Source organism: Eleutherodactylus coqui, chromosome 7 (assembly GCF_035609145.1).
Source record: "Eleutherodactylus coqui strain aEleCoq1 chromosome 7, aEleCoq1.hap1, whole genome shotgun sequence".
Taxonomy (NCBI): domain Eukaryota; kingdom Metazoa; phylum Chordata; class Amphibia; order Anura; family Eleutherodactylidae; genus Eleutherodactylus; species Eleutherodactylus coqui.
This window is the reverse complement of record NC_089843.1, coordinates 128,164,105-128,183,988: the sequence shown is the minus strand read 5'-3', so window position 1 is coordinate 128,183,988 and position 19,884 is coordinate 128,164,105. Positions and strand designations below refer to the sequence as shown.

Sequence of the window (19,884 nt, the reverse complement as noted above, 5' to 3'; positions counted from 1 at the left end):
GACTTCGCTTACGGAACGCACAGCAGAGCCAGGAAATAATTTTGCGCAAGCCTGCTGTAACACTTAGCTGGCTGCGTATGAATTAGGACAACTACCCCCAGCACAGACCCAGTACACTGAGGACGGTCACATTTTTTTCCCATTGATTTCAACAGGTTTACAAAGAAACTGAAGGTTTTCAATTAGCTTCAGTTTTTTACCCAAACAAATAATAAAGTTTGCTACACTATTTGTTCCAGTACAAAAACTGACACATAATGCAACTGAAGCAAACTGAAAGCATTTGTTGTTTTACAAAAAACAATTGTAATCAATGGGGGGAAAAAAACTGAAATGTTTATTTCAGTTTTAATTCTCTGCTCCAAAAACGGAACAGAGACGGAAAGCCTCGACTGAGGTAAAACAGCAGTGTAGAAGGCACCTGTGTAATATACTAGAGCAGTGGTGGTGAACCTATGGCACGCGTGCCAGAGGTGGCAAGCACAGCCCTCCCTGCTGGCACACGCTGCCATCGGCCTTTCACCACTTGTGAATACCAGCAGGGGCCGCAGCTCCCCTGCCGGCATTCACACAGCTGCACTGGGTACTTGTGTATTATGTCGCCGCCGGGTGTTAGGGGTGGCGACATAATACATCAGCATGCATTGCCAACTGTTAATGCCCCCAGCTTCTGATTAGCTGGGGGCGTGGTTATCTCCACAACTCCCGGCCTGGTCGGGGAGCACAGCGGGAGCAGCGGCAGGGCCAAATCCAGTACCGTCCTGCTCCTGAAGAAGAGGCCGAACCTCGGCATCGGCAACAGCGCGGCGGCAGAGACGGCAGCGGTGGCCCCTATTGCAGATCCGTCCTGGGAGCAGCAGAGACGGCGCTAATGCAAGGGGGACCCTCCAGGCAAGGTAAAAAGGAATAGTGGGCCGCAGTAGGCCTCCCATTACCATGTGGGGTGACGCTGTTACACAGGGGTTGGGGGTGTTCGCTGTTACACTGGGGGGCTGCTGGGGGGGTAGCTGTTATACTGGGGGGATGCTGTTATGCTTGGTAGTAGCTGTAGGGGGGTTGCTGTTACACTGGGGGGCTGCTGTGTGGGGGGTCACTGTTACACTGGGGGGCTGCTGTGGGGGTGGGGGGGTGTCGCTGTTACACTGGGGGGCCACTGTGGGGGGTGTCGCTAATACACTGGGGGGCCACTGTGGGGGATGTTGCTGTCACACTGGGGGGGAGCCGCTGTTACACTGGGGAGCCGCTGTTACACTGGGGGGCCACTGTGGGGGGGTGTTGCTGTTACACTGGGGGGGCGCTGTGGGGGGTGCCGCTGTTTCACTGGGGGGGGTCGCTGTTATGCTGGGGTATGTCTACATATGGTGGAAATGGCCAGGGCTGTTTTAAAATAGACAGGGTGCAGATTTTGACTGCTTTTTGGATGCGGAAATACTGCCAAATTTTCCACAGAAATTTCCGCTGAGGACATTCTGCAGTATTTCCGCATCCAAAAATCTGTCAAAATCTGCATGCTGTCTATTTTGAAGCGGCCCTGTACTTTTTCGAATGACGAAGGTAAAAATCATATGTCGTGATAAGCCCCGCCCCCTGACATGTTGCGATAAATAAGTGTGTTTTGGGTTGCAGTTTGGGCACTCGGTCTTTAAAAGGTTTGCCATCACTGTACTAGAGAATGATTTGTATTTCACCAGTAAATGCACAGCACAAGCACTAATGGAATTAATAGCAAACTTTACAATATACTTTACTGGACTTCAGGTAGAAATATTGGTACAAAAGCTGAGTTGCAAGAATATAAAGGCATATACTGTAATATCAGAATGACTTTCATCAGATACAACAGTTGTAGGGTGGAAAACAGAACGAATAATGAGGCACCTTAATAATATATATGCCAATTTAATCCTCTGGCCAAGGTAAAAAATAAATATTTTACTATATGACAAAATATTAATCATACATTCAATTTATGGGACAAACACTATTTTGCTATACAGAATGTATAGGGCAAACAGTTAGAACTGGCCATACTCTGGTCGTCGTATGCAGCGTTTTTACTTGCCGGTCACATACTTTCTCTTGTAGATACAGCTGTTCCATTGTTTTTTGTCCTTGCTTAATGATATAGATAATGACAGTCAATCTCATACAATGGGAATCATCATAGTGTCAGCACCACCACTGAAACTGACATGAGTAATCTGTGTAGATAATAGGGAGCCCAAAAACACAAGCGTGGATCTAGAGAAACCAAACTTCAGGCCAAACCGTTCTTTAGGTCTTATATTTATAACTGAAAGTGATTCCTAAGGTGATATCAATAGAAAATAAAGTGTAATATACTGTCACATTCTTGCAGGGCCTATTCACCTGGCCTAGATGAACGTTACCAACACGTCACACCGTGATGCAATAATAATCCTTACTGGACCAAATTAAAAATGTTCATATTGCACCATAACAAGAATGGGGTCACTATCCTTAAAGGGGTTTTCCATGGAAACATTATTATTATAGACCTGACGTATCCTCAGGATAGGTCATCAGTAGTTGAACGGCTGGGGTCCACCACTCAGAACCCCAACCAATCAGCTGCGCAGGTGCATGCTGTCAGCACCATAGAAACATAGGTCAGAGCGGAAGCCTTCCCGCCGACCTCTGTGTAGTGGACGGCGCGTGTAACTGCAAGCAAATCTCTTATTGAAATCAACACGAGCCGTGCCTGCAGTTACAAGCGCCGGTCACTACACGGAGGTCGGTGTGGAGGCTTCCACTCTGACCTCTGTTTCTGCTGTGCTGACAGCATGCGCCCGCGCAGCTAATTGGTTAGAGTCCCAAGCGGCGGACTCCTATCCTGAGGATCAGTCATCAATAGTATTTCCACGGAAAACCCCTTTAAAAATATGTACTTGCTTGAAAGCAGGGCAAACATCCTGAAAAAGACAGCCCCATATCATATATCTAAGGACGGTAGCCAGGACAGACAGGAGACCGGCCGCAGCAAACAGAACATGGAACAAGCATCCACAAACCTATGGATGGAGGGGATTCGGGTGTCCGCACAATGATGGACCAAGGGGATTCGGGCATAAAAGAACAATACAGACTGAAGACTACAGACAGGACAAGACCAACACATCCACCTAGTAATAAACGGGTAAGACAAACAAAACAAGAACCGGGGAATCCAACAACCATTCAAACACATGGTAGAAGCAGAGAGACTTAAATAAGGTCAAACTTAGACTTGAACAGGCAGACAGACAGGGCTCTGCCCAACACGCATGCAACAACATAACAGATAGATCTGGATCCAGACAGGTATGCATGCAGACACAAGCAAAATAACCAGTGACCATGATAAGGAGTGGCCAGGTTATATAGCAACACTTTATCTCTGATTGGTCAACCAGGGGAAACTCCTCCTTGACAACCAATCAGAGCATGCACTACAGGGGATGATGCAGCAGGGAGGAGGGGAACCCTGAGGTTTTCCCAACAACCGTCACAAGGAACTTCTGCAACAGCACAACTTCTGAGGTATTCCCAACAGCCAACACAAGGCAGTGACAGGACATGGATTCCTGATTGTGGCCAGCATGCTGCAACACTTCTTCAACCTTTAAGAACAACTGGTAATCAGATGGAATGTTAATTGGCTGGCTGGACTAAAACCAAACATAGTCAAAACAGAGGGACAGAATGTCAAGACTACCAGCCAAGTCACACCGTGACACTTACATTGTTTCTGATTGTTACGATGTAATCCATGTACTTATTTGTACAGTATCAGTGTAGCTACAGGGAACTGGACTACCAAAATGTAACTTTACTAATACTTCATTTTGTATTTAGAACACGTGAGCACAAGTATCAATATCCTAAGCATTACCATTCACTAAAGGGAAAAGTCAGAATTCAGCAATGTGCCACTTCTCTACAGACCATGGAGTGTACAAAAAAAATGAAAAGTGATTACATAGCTCCCTCTAGTGGTTATTATACTTAATTACATTACCATGAAGTAAGGTTGGTGCTTCTGAAACTTTTACAAAAATTAAGCACATTTCTTGCTTTTATTAGTTACTGATATAATAGTCAGTCTGCCGATTTGTTGAAAAGACAGCAAAAAGCTGAGTATCTCCAAGCAAATCAGGAAGTTAAGTTTCCCTTCATTTATTCTAAATACAGTATATAATGCCATCAAGAAAGACGGGAAAGGTGGGACAGGATTGAAGTCTTTAAAGAGTAACTGCACTTTTTAAAAACTTTTGATATTTCAAAGCAATTTGTCAAATGTTTTGATCAGTGGGGTCGGGGAGCTGGGCTTTGTGCCCCCTTTGGCTGTCTCTACTACCTATTGGCTACTCATGGCAACTGAAGAGAGATGCATAAATGTCTATAGAAGACCGTGTGTCTTGTTTCTGGTCTTTCCCCAACTGATTTAGGTGGATGGTGTTGGTGTTATGGGGCGGCGGTGACAGATGGAGGCGGAGGCAGCACACATTTTTTCAAAACAAAGTTTATTAAACTGAAAACTTTGTTTTATATCACTCTATAGGAGTGTATTTGTTAATTTAACATTACATATTTTCTTAACAGAGATTCACACTGATAAATGTAAGGTTCTGCACATGGGCGAAGGAAATACATATCACAATTACACACTAAATAAGAAACCACTTAGTAACACTGACATGGAAAAGGAATTGTGGATTTTTGTTAACTGTAAGCTTAACTGGAGCAACTAGTGTCAGGCAGCTGCTGCCAAGGCAAATAGGATCATGGGGGCATCAAAAGATGTCTAGGGACACATGACGAGAATATTGTTCTTCCTCTTTACAGGTCACTGGCCAGACCACACATGGAATATTGTGGACAGTTTGGGGCACCGGTATTCAAGAAGGACATATCAGAGCTTAAAACGGTACAAAGGCAGGCAACTAAAGTAATAAATGGAATGGGTCGACTGCAACACCCACAGAGGTTATCAAAATTGGGATTATTTAGTTTAGAAAAAAGACAGTTGAGAGGCAACCTAATAACTATGTATAAATATATTGGGGGACAATACAGAGATCTCTCCCATCATCTACTTATACCAAAGACAGTGGCTGTAACAAGGAGGCACCCTCTACTTCTAAAGGAAAGAAGGTTTCTACACTGACATAGAAGCGGGTTCTTTACTGTAAGAGCAGTGAGACTATGGAACTCTCTGCCTGAGGACCTGGTGATGGCAAATTCAATAAAAGAGTGTAAGGCGGGCCTGGATGCCGTTCTTGAGCGATACAATATTATATGTTATAAGCATTAATAACTTCAAAAGGGTTGTTGATCCAAAGATTATTCCGATTGCCAGATTGGAGTCAGGAAGGAATGTTTTTTACCCCTTAAGTGAGAAAAATTGGCTGCTACCTCATAGGTTTTTTTTTCCTTCTTCTGGATCAATATTAGGGTGTAATAGGCTGAACTGGATGGACATGTGTCTTTTGATGGCCTTACATACTATATTACTATGTTAATATCAATATCCATACCACAGTGATACTTCGGAGCGACAATACACTTTACACTTCACTCATGACTAACCACCATTCTCGTAGTCCTCCATACTTATCCTGGTACTCTGTGCTATATTCTCGAAGGTCCACGGCATATTCTCGAAGGTCTACGGCATATCAACATCACGGCCCCACACTCAGTAGGTGCCAGAGTACAATACCAATTGAGGTGTTCCGTGTCATCGCAGATTCAAAGTACGGTACATGCATCCCGTCTTACATTATCTTTTGTTGACGCACTCCACAAAGTGCATTGTTTCCCCTGTTACAGAACAACTATACAAGATATCAGTCCTTCACATTGCTTTCTTACTACGTTACCTTATATAACATATCGTATTTTACTAATAAACATCAAACCAACTCATAAACCAGTAGTCCATAAAAACTGCATGAGGATTCACACATAGCAACAGTCCCTTCAGGGAGGTACTCCTCCAACTCATATCAGTCCATCATAGTCCCTAGTGTGCACACACTACATTGTCGTTGGACTGGTCTTACATGTTGTGCAGCTCTGTCGTCGCCTTCAGTTTATGGCGCTGTCTGCTTCTTCAGGGACCGAGTCCCCTGAGGGATGAGAGACTCCCTCTTCTTCCACACGGCATATTATCATTTTCAGCCCCCAATTCATCAAGGCCCTTTTGCTGTCAGCTCAATTCTTTGGCCCCCTAGTCATCGGGACACTTTCCAGCACTGCATCTCCTGCACTGCTCCCCAGTCTGGGGATAGCACTACGTTTAGGCTCTCTCTGTGTTGGTCATCACTCCTTGTTTTAATGCTGGGTTCTTGTTGGCTGCTGTGGCTTTTGTCATTGGCCATGTCAGATAGCTAAACAACTTGACCCCTCTGCATGTGCTGTGGCTTCTCTCTGCTCCCTGTCACAGCTCAGTTGATAATACCTGCAACTTTCGCACCTTCAACTGCAAGAGTTTCTGATTACTCTGGCAACTGGCACTCTATTCTGCTGTTAACACAGGTAGAACTTTGGTTAGGTCTCCTTGCCTACAAATAAAGAGCTAAAAGATACAGTAAGCTATTGAAAATTTTACTTAAAGGGGTTGTCCAAGATTTAAAAAAAAAATTTTTATCAAAGGAGTCCAGTCCCCCAGTGTGTAAACATAACAAAGAGCTCAAAACTCACCTCTCCCCGCTTGCCTAGTGCTGGCAACTCCGGGTCTCCCTGCTGACGTCATCTTTGTAGGCTGCAGTCATCTTGACCCATCTCCAAAAAAGCTGCTCCAGCTAATGACAGAGCTTAGTAACGATTGCTGAACCCTGATATTGCTGCAGAAGCAGGTTTACAAGTCGTTACAGGCTGACTGTAGCCTGTAAACAAACAACACAGAGGAGACCTAAGCTGCCAGCGTGGGACAAGCGGGGAGCAGGGAGAGGTGAGTATAAGTAAGGGACCCCTTTACACACTGAGGGACACCTTTGCAACAAACGTTTTTTTTATCTCATACAATCCCTTTAGAGGGAATCTGTCACCATGAAAAGCAGTTGTGAGCTACTTTAATGTTTAGATAGCTGAACAGACAGATTCTAGCTGATGCCAGGGATCAGGTGGCTGAGAAGGGAAGAGAAGTGAGATGGCAAGGACAGTAGCGGTCGAGAGCGCAGTGAAAAAAATCAATAGTGTCTCTTTACAGGACCAAGTTCACATCACTTACAGCGTCATTCATAGGTAGGTACTGAAATAAAAATCATGATTTATAACATAATTGGTGCATAAACATCTTCACCCCACCCCCCAGGCTGTAAAACTTTATATTACACACCTCGCCCTTCTCCGCTATAAACTGGGCATTAAACATAAGTGTATATCTAAGTGGTGCTTACTTACTTTCCCTAACAAACTAGCTATGCTAGAGAAACACATTGGAATATTTGGGTCATAGGTTATGAAATATCTTTTTATATACTTCTGAATTGGAAGAATTCTGCACTTTGCACTTTATTCACTGGCCTATGTCTATGGTGGTCAGGATCCCTATTAATTATATGCATTGAATGGAGTTCTTATAACATGCAAACAATAATGAAGTTTGCCTTTGTGGGTTTTGTGATGAAGCACTCGACACTTCATTACTTATATTTTAACATATATCATTTCAATTTGCTGGTATCATTGTAATATCTGTATGTGTATGAGGTGGATATTTCCCTCCAATTTTGTAGCACTTTCGTGAATCCAAAGGTAGTAATAGGAAATCATTGTGGTATTGTGTTTCATTTTTTCCAGTAAGGCCATATTTGGGTCCTGCACGGGGCTGCCCTTTTCAGGATGATCACGCCGCTATCAGGGCTACATTATCCAGGAATATTGGAGAGTAAGCCAAGTATCTGCTTATTTGTCTGGTTCCTCATATCCTATATTATTATTACTTTTTATAATTGCTGCTTTTAATTTTATGGTGGCTTATTATCTTTTATAAATATCTAATAAAGGTTGGATAAAGGTAGAAAGAACATGAAGAAATGGAAGGAAGAAACTGAAAAAATGGGGCTGTGCCTTAACATTAAGAAAACAAAAATCATGACAACAGACAAAAATTGACTGCGATGGCAAATCCCCCCCTAGAAATCAAAGCTAGGATTGCATTTGGTGGATCTTTAATGGTTGGCATGGATAAAATTTGGAAGAGCAATTAACTACCAGAAGCAAACTAATTAGAGCCATTGTCTTTCCTATGATGATATATGGGTCTGAGAGTTGGATACTAAGAAAGGCCGACAGAAGGAGAATCGATGCATTCGAAATGTGCTGCTGGCGGAAATTATTAAGAATACCATGGACAGTCAGGGTAACAAACAGAGAAGTGTTGGATCGCAAAAACCAGGGATATCACTAGAAGTTATAGCCATTAGACTGCGACTAACTTACTTTGGCCACGTCATGCATACAAACTCGCTAGAGAAGTCAATAATGTTGGGAATGACCAGTGTGACCAGAAGAAAGGGATGACAAAGAACTGGTTCGACACCATCAAAATGGATACCAATATGTGCATCAAGCAGTTGAAAGAAGTCGTGCTTGACTGGGAACCAAGGAGAATGTTCGCCTATAAAGTCACTGAGAGTCGAACATGACTGAATGGATAGATTGATTTGAATAAAGGTTACCATTTGTCACCATCTTTTTGCAGCCCCCACAGAGAGTACCATAAGGTAGTATATGTCACACTTATTACAGTGAACCTTATAATCAGGAGTGCATTGCCCTCTGACACACAAAAAGGAACTTATCCTTGTAATGTAAGGAGCTGTAAGACCTGCTCACATGTACTGACCATGGACAGGATACAAATCCCCAACACACAGCAGGACTATAAGATCCCGGGGACATTCATATGATCCATGTCTGATGTTGTGTACCTGATCATGTGCGGTAAATGTCCTGTTGTGGACCTTTATGTTGGGGAAAAAGAACAAAACTGAAAGTGAGGAGAGTTTGGATCGTCACACAATTAAAGAGAGAAAGACAGAATCATCTGTGGCCGAGCATTTTTCTAGTCACAGACACAACTTAGACATATAAGAGTCATTATACGTAAAGGCAATTTTAAGTCCCAACGCATAGAAGAGTTTGGGAATATAAATTTATAACCAACTTTGATACTATCAAAAACGGAATGAATCCCGGAGTGGGTTTTTACATCAGTGGGAATTATGAGATATTGGAAACCCAGAGCAGAGGTAACACGTTGGCCTGTTGACCCCCTAACCTCAATTTAGAGACCAAAAAACTTTTGCATTCCTTATGACTGGACTAATTAAGCATTTACTCCTCTGCAAATTCCTTTCTGGTATTTATCTAAGTGCTATTAATCACAACATATCTGTGTCCTCTTATCCTGTTCTGGAATTCATTTCAAGTGCAAATTAAGCACACCATGTTTGTGTCCTCCCATGTGATCATGTATATATGTTTTTATATGTGCGTCTTTAGATCTGTTCCATTATGCTTGAGGAAGAACCCTGAGTTGGTTCGAAAGCTCGCAATAACATCATATATTTTTGTTAGTCATTAAAAGGGATGATAGGTATTAGTGTACCTTGACGCCACCGGAAACTAGGGGTTTGAAAGGAGGAATGCCTCTGTCACATCCCCAGCTCCCGATAGGGTCAAGGCACAAAGGTCCTAAGACCGTGTGCATTGAATTGTGCCAGCACTGTAGCCTTACACAGAAGGCTCCTTAGCTTCTTAGGCTTACATTCATCCCTGTAAATGCTGCCATGTTACCGGTGTAACATGCCAGCATTTACATGTAATAAAGTAAGGCTAAAAAGCAAAGAAACTGTGTGGCTAAGGCTCCATGCCAGGCAGAAAGGAATCCAGGCGCTGGAGCCTGTGTGCTCCATCCCACCCGGCATTTCAGAGATGCTTACCACCTGACACAGCCGCCTCCGTTACGCCCGCCAGCCGACGCCTTCGTTCGGCACATAGGCTGCGTGCTCCATGACGGTGGGTGGCTGTGTGGGGTCCGAGCCGCCGTGCGGCTCAGTGTTCCCTGACGGCGGCCGCCTGTCATGTCGCTGACGCCGTCCGGCTTTCTCCTCAGTGACGGCAGCGTCCTTTGTGAGGGCTTCTGCCTCTCCACCATGCAAAGGCGGTTTACGGCAGCATGCGCTCCCTCATGCCAACCCTCCTCTGCACTTCTACACAGAGCGGGGTGGCAGCTTCAGGCCCACAGGAGGGGAAGGGCCTCTCTGCTGCAGCAGGGGCCTGCAACGTACTGCTGTGCAGGCCGCCCTGGATTCAGCTGCACTATCACCTTACTCAGTTGCCAGGACCTGCAGGTAACCCAGCTCTCCAGCCAATCACGTTCAGGGGGTGTCACCCTGTGTCAATCTTAACTCCACCAGGACTTCCTGGTGGCGTCAAGATACACTAATACCGGTATCATATCTACAAGATTACTTGGTTTCTCTTGCTGAGAACAAATCACACTTTGCTCTACTGGCTAACACGGTGCAAACTTTTTTAGTAATAAGTCTGTTATGTAGATCTTTGCAGTAGTTTTGGGAGAAATTAGCTTTTTATTAGTAGAAGCCAGACACAGAACTAGTCCTGCATATTCATGAGCTGTAGGTTGACCACACCCGCCCCGTCCTCCAGCCAATGATTAGCAGCTCTCTCTATGTACATTAATAGGCCTGGCTCACAGGCCAGGAAGCCGGTGCATGATAGCGTGCGTGAGATACACTGCCATGCGCAGGCATACACAATCACAAATGCCATGATACGCAGCTCCGCACACCGGTAAAATGCTGCAATTTTTTTGCAACCCTTTACCATACGGTTATGTGAGCCCGGCCTTAGGTAGACAGCAGTAAGTCAATGGCTGGAGGCCGGGTTGGGTGTAGCCAGCCTGCAGCTCATGAATATCCAGCACTACTTTAAGTAGTCCTCTATGCATGTGCTGCTACTGATAAAAGGCATGTTTCTCAAAAACTACTACACGGATACAAATAGCAGACATATCACTATAATCAGTATGACGGGCACTCCGAGAGGGATGCAAAAAGATGGTGACAGAGTCTCTTTAATACACTCATTGTCACAAACAACCCAGCTCCCTGAAGAAGTTGTCGTTTTGCTGCAAAACCTGGCATGCAGTTACATCTCAGGCAGATATGCAAATGATTAGAGTCGTGGTGTGATTAGATGAACGGTCGTGCCGCCTGAAGCCCTAAAAGTGGTTCTACCCTTAACATGTAAAAAGACTCTCAGAGGCTCCTTGTGTGTAGTGACCTCTTCTTCTGATTGTGTAGGGCTTGTTGACCACTAGATGCCTCTATGAGGCAATCAAAGAGATTTCACCCCATAAATAGAGTCTGAGAGGGGGCCAATTTGTAATGTGAGAAGCTGGATGGTCGTATCGACAAATTGCCCACAACCTGAGCCATTCTGACCAGACTGAAGGGGTTGGGACGAGTGAATGCATGAGGCCACACAAGAAACCATTTCTAGGCATTTGGCTGAAGGACATTTGGTCTCATTTTGCCTATTACATGTATTTCATTACGTGGAACCAGGTTGTCTTCAGAGATGAATCTAGGTTCAGTTTGGGCACTGATGATGGTCATGTTCCTGTCTGGAGACCTAGGGGTGAGCAAATCAATCCTGTTTTTGTTGTGAAGTGGTACACTGCTCCTGCTGGTGTCATGGTCTGGGGTCCATTGCATACAACAGTCAGTCAGTCAACCCCCCCCCACCCCCCCACCCACCCACCTTCCGTAGTGGTACGAGAGACAATTGCAGCTCAATGATATGTTCAGGACATCCTGCAGTCACATGGCTGGGCTTCCTAGAGGCATTTTCCAGCAGGATAACGCTTGGCCAGAGGCATAACTTGAAGCTTCTGGGCCCCAATGCAAAACCTATAACAGGGCCCCCAACTATAATGCTTTATTCATAGTACTGGGCTCCCTATATGGAGAAGAGAGGCCTTATGGGCCCCCTAAGGCTTCTGGGCCCATGTGCAACCGCATCCTCTGCATGCCCTATAGTTACGCCAGTGCGCTTGGCCGCACACAGAAGGGTGTCACAGGAATGTCTCCACAACATTGCCACACTTCCGTGGCCTGCCCGGTAGCCAGATTTATCCCTATGAGAACATGTATGGGACCATCTGGGCCGCCAACTTTGACAACCTACGAGTTTGTATGATCTAGAAGTTCAGTTACAGCAAATCGTATCACATCTTGATACAAGCTAGAAGCAGTACAACGGGGTACTAGGGACTCCATGTTCACCTGTATCACATCTTGTATCCAAGCTAGAGGCAGTGCCTGCCCATATCACATCTTGTATCCAAGCTAGAAGCGGTACAACAGGGTACTAGAGCTTCCATGCCTGCCCATATCACATCTTGTATCCAAACTAGAGGCGGTACAACAGGATACTAGAGTCTAAATGCCAATCCGTATGACATCTTGTATCCAAGCTAGAGGTGGTACAACAGGGTACTAGAGCTTCCATGCCTGCCCATATCACATCTTGTATCCAAACTAGAGGCGGTACAACAGGGTACTAGAGCCTCCATGCCCATCCGTATGACATCTTGTATCCAAGCTAGAGGTGGTACAACAGGGTACTAGAGCCTTTCTTCAAGTATTCCGTTTTCCTCAATAAATTACCCTTTTGCTCTGACATGTAACCATTTATATCAACGTTACAATCACACATAAAACGTTTAATTTGGTTCCGACAACTCCGGCTGCATGCTTGTTGTTTTTTACAATGAGTGTATTTCTGATATCCGATTTCAGTTATATGTATACAATTCCGTTAGCCTTTGGCCACTGTACGGATATAATTGTGTTGCTTTCTATTAAAGGGAAAGTGTCATGTTGTTTGTGTTGTATTCACGGAGGGCAGCATAAAGTAGTGGCAGATGGCCTAATTTGCTGTCGTTTTTTAGAACCTACATATTGATCTAGCAGTGTGCGGCCAGAGAAGAGTCACGGATGTTCACGAGCTGCCGCTAACACCAGCCGAGCGCCGTGATTGAGAGTTTTCTAGCTAATAGCAAAAAATATAGTCTTCTAAGGTCTGTAGCCTAAATGTATGTATAATGACTTTGTTTTGGGAGGGTGGGACATATCTTCATGCCCCCTAGTACCACAACTGGGACTGGTATATTCAAGCATCAAACTTGGAGAAAGGGGGCTCATGTGCAAAACTTCACTGAAGCCCATAAGACTCTATATATTGCGCTGTAGATGACAGCGGACCAGTCCTGCCGGTATGGACAACTTCCATCTAATGTATATGGGGGCCATGGTTGCCAACTATACAGAAATTCCTGGACAGCCCGAAAAAATGAGCACTTTTTTCAGGTTTTTTTGAGGCTTGTGATACTTGAGCGGGTTATTATGATCATAATTATTGCCATTTTCCAGCTCACAGTAAGGCTGCCTGTCCACGGCCATGACGGAATATCATTAGCGATTTTCCGCCATGGGGGAGAACTGACAGGTCTCCGCGATGTGCCTATCTAATAGATAGGCTCACGGCGGAGAATCGCGGCAAATCGCAGCATGCCGCGATTTCAATCCCGCAAGCGGAGAATCACTATGATTCTCCACTCGTGGACGTCGGGCTGCGCTTTCCATAGTTAGCCAATGGAAAGCTTTTCATAGCGTGATCCGCGGGCAATTTATCGCAAGCAAATCATCCCCCGTGGACAGACAGCCTAAGGGCTTCTTCGCACAGACATATGCGCTTTTGTGTGCGCCTCAACGCAATGCATTCTTGCTATGAACGAGTCTTTTGCATGCATCCTGGTATATACCACGACACTTTTTGCACGCTCCGATTTAAACGGCTATTTAGCCTGAGTTCCAGGTGTGTTCCTTTTCTTGCAGAATTATGCAGCCTATTGCGTATTGCGCACGCATTTGCAAACCTTCCCCCCACAAATGTGCACAAAAGTAGAGCATGCTATGCACAAAGAAAGAAAATGAGAACGAACCCAATGAAATCAATTGGTGTTATTCACTGTGCACATATACGCCCGTATGAAGCCGCCCCAAGTGCTGGCAATGAGCTCATATGGGTCTCTGATCTGTAGACATGTGGCACTGAGAATCTGCCTCGTTCAGTACGGTTGTCCAGGCCGTCTGTGATAAATGCTTTCTGTCTGTGATTTTTGGAGTTTTTTGAAAAAAAATAATTCCGGCTGGCAACCCTGATGCGGCCTAAAAAAATACAACCGTTCTTCTTCCACACAGGCGGCATCACCACTACAAAATCGCGGCGATATCGCAGCTGTGTTTCTGCGATTTTGTAGCGTCAGTGATGCGGTTTTTTTTGTAAAGAATCACACATCAATTCTACTAGCGATAAACTTGTGCGATTTTATGACAATGTTAAACCCTACCTCTAAAATAAGCCCTAGCTGCATTCCCTGAAATAAAAAAAGGAATACTTACCTAGCAGGCGCGGTCCGGGTCCCCCTGCTGCTGTCTTCAGCTCTAACATTTATCCCGCAGTCCTCATTCGCCCACAGAAGTTCACTCACTCGCTGCAGGACTCATAAATTTCGCCTACAGGAAGCGATAGCTCTGATTGGTTCATTCAGCGCTACTCAGCCAATCAATGCAGCACTCGATGAACCAAAGCGAGGGCTGTGATTGGTTCATCCAGCTCTGCATTGATTGGCTGAGCAGAGTTTGAAGAACCAATCATGTTGTGGAGGTGGGATTTATGAATTGGCCAATCAATGCCATGGCTCAGCTAATTCATAAATCCCACTTGCACAATGCGACGGCTGTGATTGGTTCATCTAGTGCTACTCAGCTAATCAATGCAGTGCTAGATGAACCAGTCACAGCCATCACATTGGTTCATCAAGCGCGGCATTGAATGACTAAGCAGCCCTAGATGAACCAATCAGAGGCATCGCTTTCTGGAGGCGGGATTTATGAATCCCGTGACCAGGAAGTGAATTTCTGTGGACAAACGAGCACTGCAGGATGCCCCGCGGAAGCTCCAGACAGCAGCAGAAGGACCCGGACCGCACCTGCTAGGTAAGTATGCCTTCTTTTGTTTCAGGGAATGCAGCTAGGGCTTATTTATGGCTAGGGAAATGTATTGCATCTCACAAAAATTGCTAGTTCGTGAGATGCGAAAAACAAGAAGGCTCCATAGGGAAACGTGGGCTACAGGAAAAAAATGCAAATTGCTCAAATATAGAGCATGCCACGATTATTTTTCTAGCAACATAGCATCATGGAAAACATGGCGAACCCATAGGAGAGCGTGGGCCTCACATACATGCCTAACAGATACATTGCAGCACACTGTAGAAGCACCCACACCCTACTCATGAGAGCAATGCCCTGCAGAAAACTACACGCCCACACGTGACTGATCACATGATCATGACGTCACGGGAGTCACACTGCTGTAGCGTCAATCCCCCTCATGACGTCAGCGCGCTGCACCTTACGAACACACCTGGTCATGTGACAAGATCACGAGGGCTTTACTAAACCAACAATAACATCCGCCTTTCTCCCGCCCAATCTGGTGTGACGACGAGGGGGCGGGCAGGATGATTGACGGATGAGTCAGCCAATCCTGTGACAGACAGGTGACTGTGATTGCAGGTGGGCGGGAACCTGAGGGGAAAGCGGAAGTGTGTTGTGTGTGGAAGGAGCGGAGTGGTGACCGGTGACGCTGTGGTTACTATGGGCCGTGCACTGTGTGCTCCGGCTCACTGAGGTGACAGCAGTAATTCCCTGGGCCCTGCAGTCCACAATGCCTTGTACTTGCGGGAACTGGAGGCGATGGATCCGTCCTCTGGTCGTCTGCCTCTATGTGGTCGGGCTAATAGTGGCCATTCCTGTGTGTATCTGGGAGCTGCAGAAATTGGAGGTAGGAGCCTCAGTAACCGCGGTGTATGATGGGATTTGTAGTCCATAATGTCCAGCGTCCTCTCCATAGCTGCCCGTCAGATATTAGTGTTCTGTTGCAGGGCATGCTGGGAATTGTAGTCTTATGAGAGCTGTGGGCTGGAGATCACTGATGTGGAGGATGTATAATGCACTTCATTGGGAACTTAGCTTGCAATACTAAGCCTGTCCACTTAGTGTGGACGGAGCTGTCCTGAGGATAGGCCATTAGTACTTTACACTGGACAATCCCTTAAACTATAAACAATATTTTTCACGGGTACTCCCTTTAATTGTGTTCTCCGGAGTGTTCCCTTAAAGGGGTTTTCCAGGACAGGTAGGCCATGAGATCAGCGGCAGTCCACCGCTCGGCCTTCCTGCTGATCAGTTGTTGGAAGGGGCAGTAATGCTGGTGCGAGCGCTGCAGCACTTCCTTGGCCGGTGACGTCACATGTGTTGGTCACATGACTCAGCAGGGTCTGAGTGCTGCAGACACTTCCTACAGCTGATGAGGGTGGGGGGTGCTGGGAGTCGGACCCCGACGATCACTAGAAAGGGGGAAACCACCGTAATTTTCCCATGAGTCTAGTTCAGTCTGTAGAGATCAGTAGGGCCGGAGATCAGCGGCTATCAGCCACCGCTGGTACGTAGATGGCACCAGAACGACTCATCCTGGCCTAAACCATTTACCTACCCGCAGCTTCGAGACCCCGGAAAGTAGAGACATCGGATTGGTGGCGTCGTATCTAAATCTAGTGGATCTCTCCGCAGCAACTTATAGGGAACCGGTCTGTCCCCAGGAGACCCGTAAACTAGAGGGATGGCGGATTGGAGTCTGGGGTGAGACTTTATACTTCCAGTGGGGTAACAGAGAGGCGGGGAGGTATGACAGTCGCCCCCCCCCCAGTCTCTTCAGCGCCTCCAACAGTCCCATAACTCTAGTATCTGGGGCCCACAGGAGTTTCAGGAGTTCTTCCCGACGCACACATTCATGGCGTGTCCACAGGATAGGCTAGAAGTCTGATGGGTTTGGGTCACACATCTATCAAGATCGGAGGCCATTTTTTAAAGCTCCTCAGTTTACTTATGTTCCTTAGTAGAGGACAGAGAGCCGTTCTCCCACAGGGGGCGCTCTTACCGACATAGTGGGTGTCACCTCTATCAGCCATGTATAGCATATCCTGACTCGGGGATCCCCCTGTAAAGGGCTTGTCTGGTCACTAGACGCATTTCCTTGGTGTCCAGATGTGCTAAAACTAGAAAGGTAGCTCTACTTACGTGCCCCTGCCATACGGCGCTGCAGCCCCACCATCCTCCCGGCACCTGTTGTGGGGGGTGGCATCACCAGATGTCACCTGACCGCTTCATCGTTCTGAATGTCTGCCATTATGGCGCCCAGGATGTAAGAGCTGATGCCAGGCGCTCAGAACGATGAGGCTGCTGCCCCTGAATGGCTGTTGGTGGTCAGGTGATCGCCGGTGACGTCATCCTCCACAACAAGCGCTGGGAGGACAGAGGGTCTGCAGCGCTGGATCACAGGAAGTGAGGGCAGGTAAGTGGAGATCCATTGATGGTGTTCTGGGCCCCCCACCGGTGATGAGGAGTGATGCTTATCTCTGTGGGGCCCCTGGAGATGGTGTGACCTCCGCTCTATCCTGCGGGAAGACTCTGGATCTCCGTTCTTGTGATTGGAGACGGTCGGCTCTGCGCCGATCACTTGTCTGGGGATAGCTGATGCCATCTTTTAGTGGAACGAGCTTCTTGAAAGACCTCTCTGATGTTACAGTATAGAAATGAACATCAGCATTATATAATGAAACAATATGTCACTTTCATGTTACCTGCTTGCTGGCAGTGAACGGCAACTTGTTTGCACAGTATTCCTGCACAAGCATGGTCGTCGGGCTGCTTTCACATTTGTGTTGGGGGTTCTGTAAGCCTGCTCTGTTCAGGTAGCAGGAAAGGGGAATCCCCGCCGTTGAATGAATCTGTCTTATGATGGAAAGGAACAGCGCCGAGGGTCCCTATTGACTATAATGGGGTCCATCAGTTTCTGCTCAGCTGCCCAGCTGCCCAGCATTACTGGAAGCAAAAACGCTGCATGCAGCACTTTATTTCGGTATTTTGTGGTGGATTAGCGACGGAGCTTCCAACGGCGATGTGACCCCGGCCTTCTTGTACGACATGTAAAGGATCCTCTGTGTGCACCAAACAGCTGCACTCATATCTGCCGCCTCTTTGGTTTTCCTACTAAAGGCCCATTTAAGCACAAAGATGATCACTCAAAAGATGGCTTTTGAGCGATCATTTTGCATAATCTGCTAATTGGTACTATTGCCTATCAGTACCAATTAATAGTGTGTGAGCTGAATTTATTCAGAGGACTGCTTGCTGTTCTCTGAATAAATTCCTTTTGTTCTGCCGGCGGGGCTGACAGCTGAGAACAGCTGAGATAATGCAATCGGTTGTTCTCAGCGCCCCCCCCCCCCGGGCAGAGCACAGCGTGCGGTCCTGCTTATCAGCTGTTCTGCTGGATTTCATGCTGAATTAAAATTGATCATTCGGCAGAAAACTGAAAGATGGGCACATTTACACACAACGATTGTTGCTCAAAAGATGGCTATTGAGCGATAGTCGTTGTCTAAATGGGCCTTAACACATTAGTCGTTGTTGTGTGAGTGGAGGCATCTTGCAAATGGTGAGCAGCTGAGACACAAGTGATCACCGAAGGTTTTATCACCCACTGATTAACTGTTCCTTACCTTAGATCGGACCATGCAAAGTTTGCCATCTGACAGATCTCTAAGGGCTCCTGCACACTGGCGAGGGTGATGTCGCCTTCGCGATCCTTCTGAAAACCTCGGGAGGCGAGGCCTTTTTACATGGAAACAGCCTGGCATCCCTGTGGGCCTGAAGGAATCCCCCGCTGGAGCTGTCACAGCTGCGGTAGGGGATCATGATCTTCTCCCATTGGTTTCGGTGGGGCCGATGCTGCTGCCGCCGGCCCCATTGAAAATAATAGGATATTGCAAAAAAGAAAGAACATGCTGTGATTTTCTTATCACGCAGCATCGAAAATGAGAATGAAACTGTTGAAATACGTTGATTTTGTAATCATTCGTTTTCACTCACTCTCGCATCGTGAGAAAATCACGAAGGAGCCCTAAACCTAAGGTGCCTGCTGGAGTGATGTAGCAGCGACATCATGAAGAGTGCGCCGCTTATCTTGCTCTCAGACTAATGTGGCCTTTGGACTGTGTTGTAGGTCGGCGTGCACACCAAGGCCTGGTTCATCGCTGGCATATTCGTGCTGATGACCATACCCATCTCTCTCTGGGGCATCCTGCAGCATCTGGTCCACTACACGCAGCCCGAGCTGCAGAAGCCCATCATACGGTACAGTAACCCTCTAACTGCACAAATCTGCTTTGCACATTATTATTTTGAGATTTCTCTGAAAAGTCCTTTTTTTTTTATTCCCCCTCTGGCAGCATTCTGTGGATGGTGCCCATTTACAGCGTGGACAGTGTAAGTACTGCAGGATCATGTCGTATGCTCTGCCAGATTCCTGCCATTGCTGGAGTTTAATGGTTTCTTTGTAAGGGTATTTCTGTATTGTAGTCTATGGCAGGGTCTCCTGCTCTGGGGGTCTATAGTAAAGGCCCATTTAGACCCAACAATTCTCACTCAAAATTTGCTCAAAGCTGTCTTTTGAGCGATAGCCGTTGCATCTAAATGCATGGACATCCTGTAGTTTTTGTGCACGAGTCATTCCTCGCTCAATTCTAGTCTTCTTGAACTCTTTATCAGCGGTGCAGGCTGTTATCACAGTCGGCAGCGCTGATAAGATTCTTACAGCCTGCGTCCCACTGGTAGTTCACAGCGGGACGCGAACTGTAATCACTGAGAACAATAC

General features: G+C 46.3%; 1 protein-coding gene across 1 annotated transcript in view; it reads left to right on the top strand.

The window, feature by feature from the left end:
• Window positions 1-15,700: 15,700 nt before the first annotated feature.
• TMEM184C (transmembrane protein 184C) overlaps window positions 15,701-19,884 on the top strand; it is a 28,873-nt gene continuing 24,689 nt past the window's right edge. Inside the window, exons 1-3 of the mRNA XM_066573666.1 lie at window positions 15,701-15,951; window positions 19,234-19,364; window positions 19,460-19,496. Of these exons, the coding sequence (XP_066429763.1) occupies window positions 15,835-15,951; window positions 19,234-19,364; window positions 19,460-19,496 (285 nt within the window). The 5' untranslated portion in view covers window positions 15,701-15,834. The remainder of the gene's footprint in view (window positions 15,952-19,233; window positions 19,365-19,459; window positions 19,497-19,884) is intronic.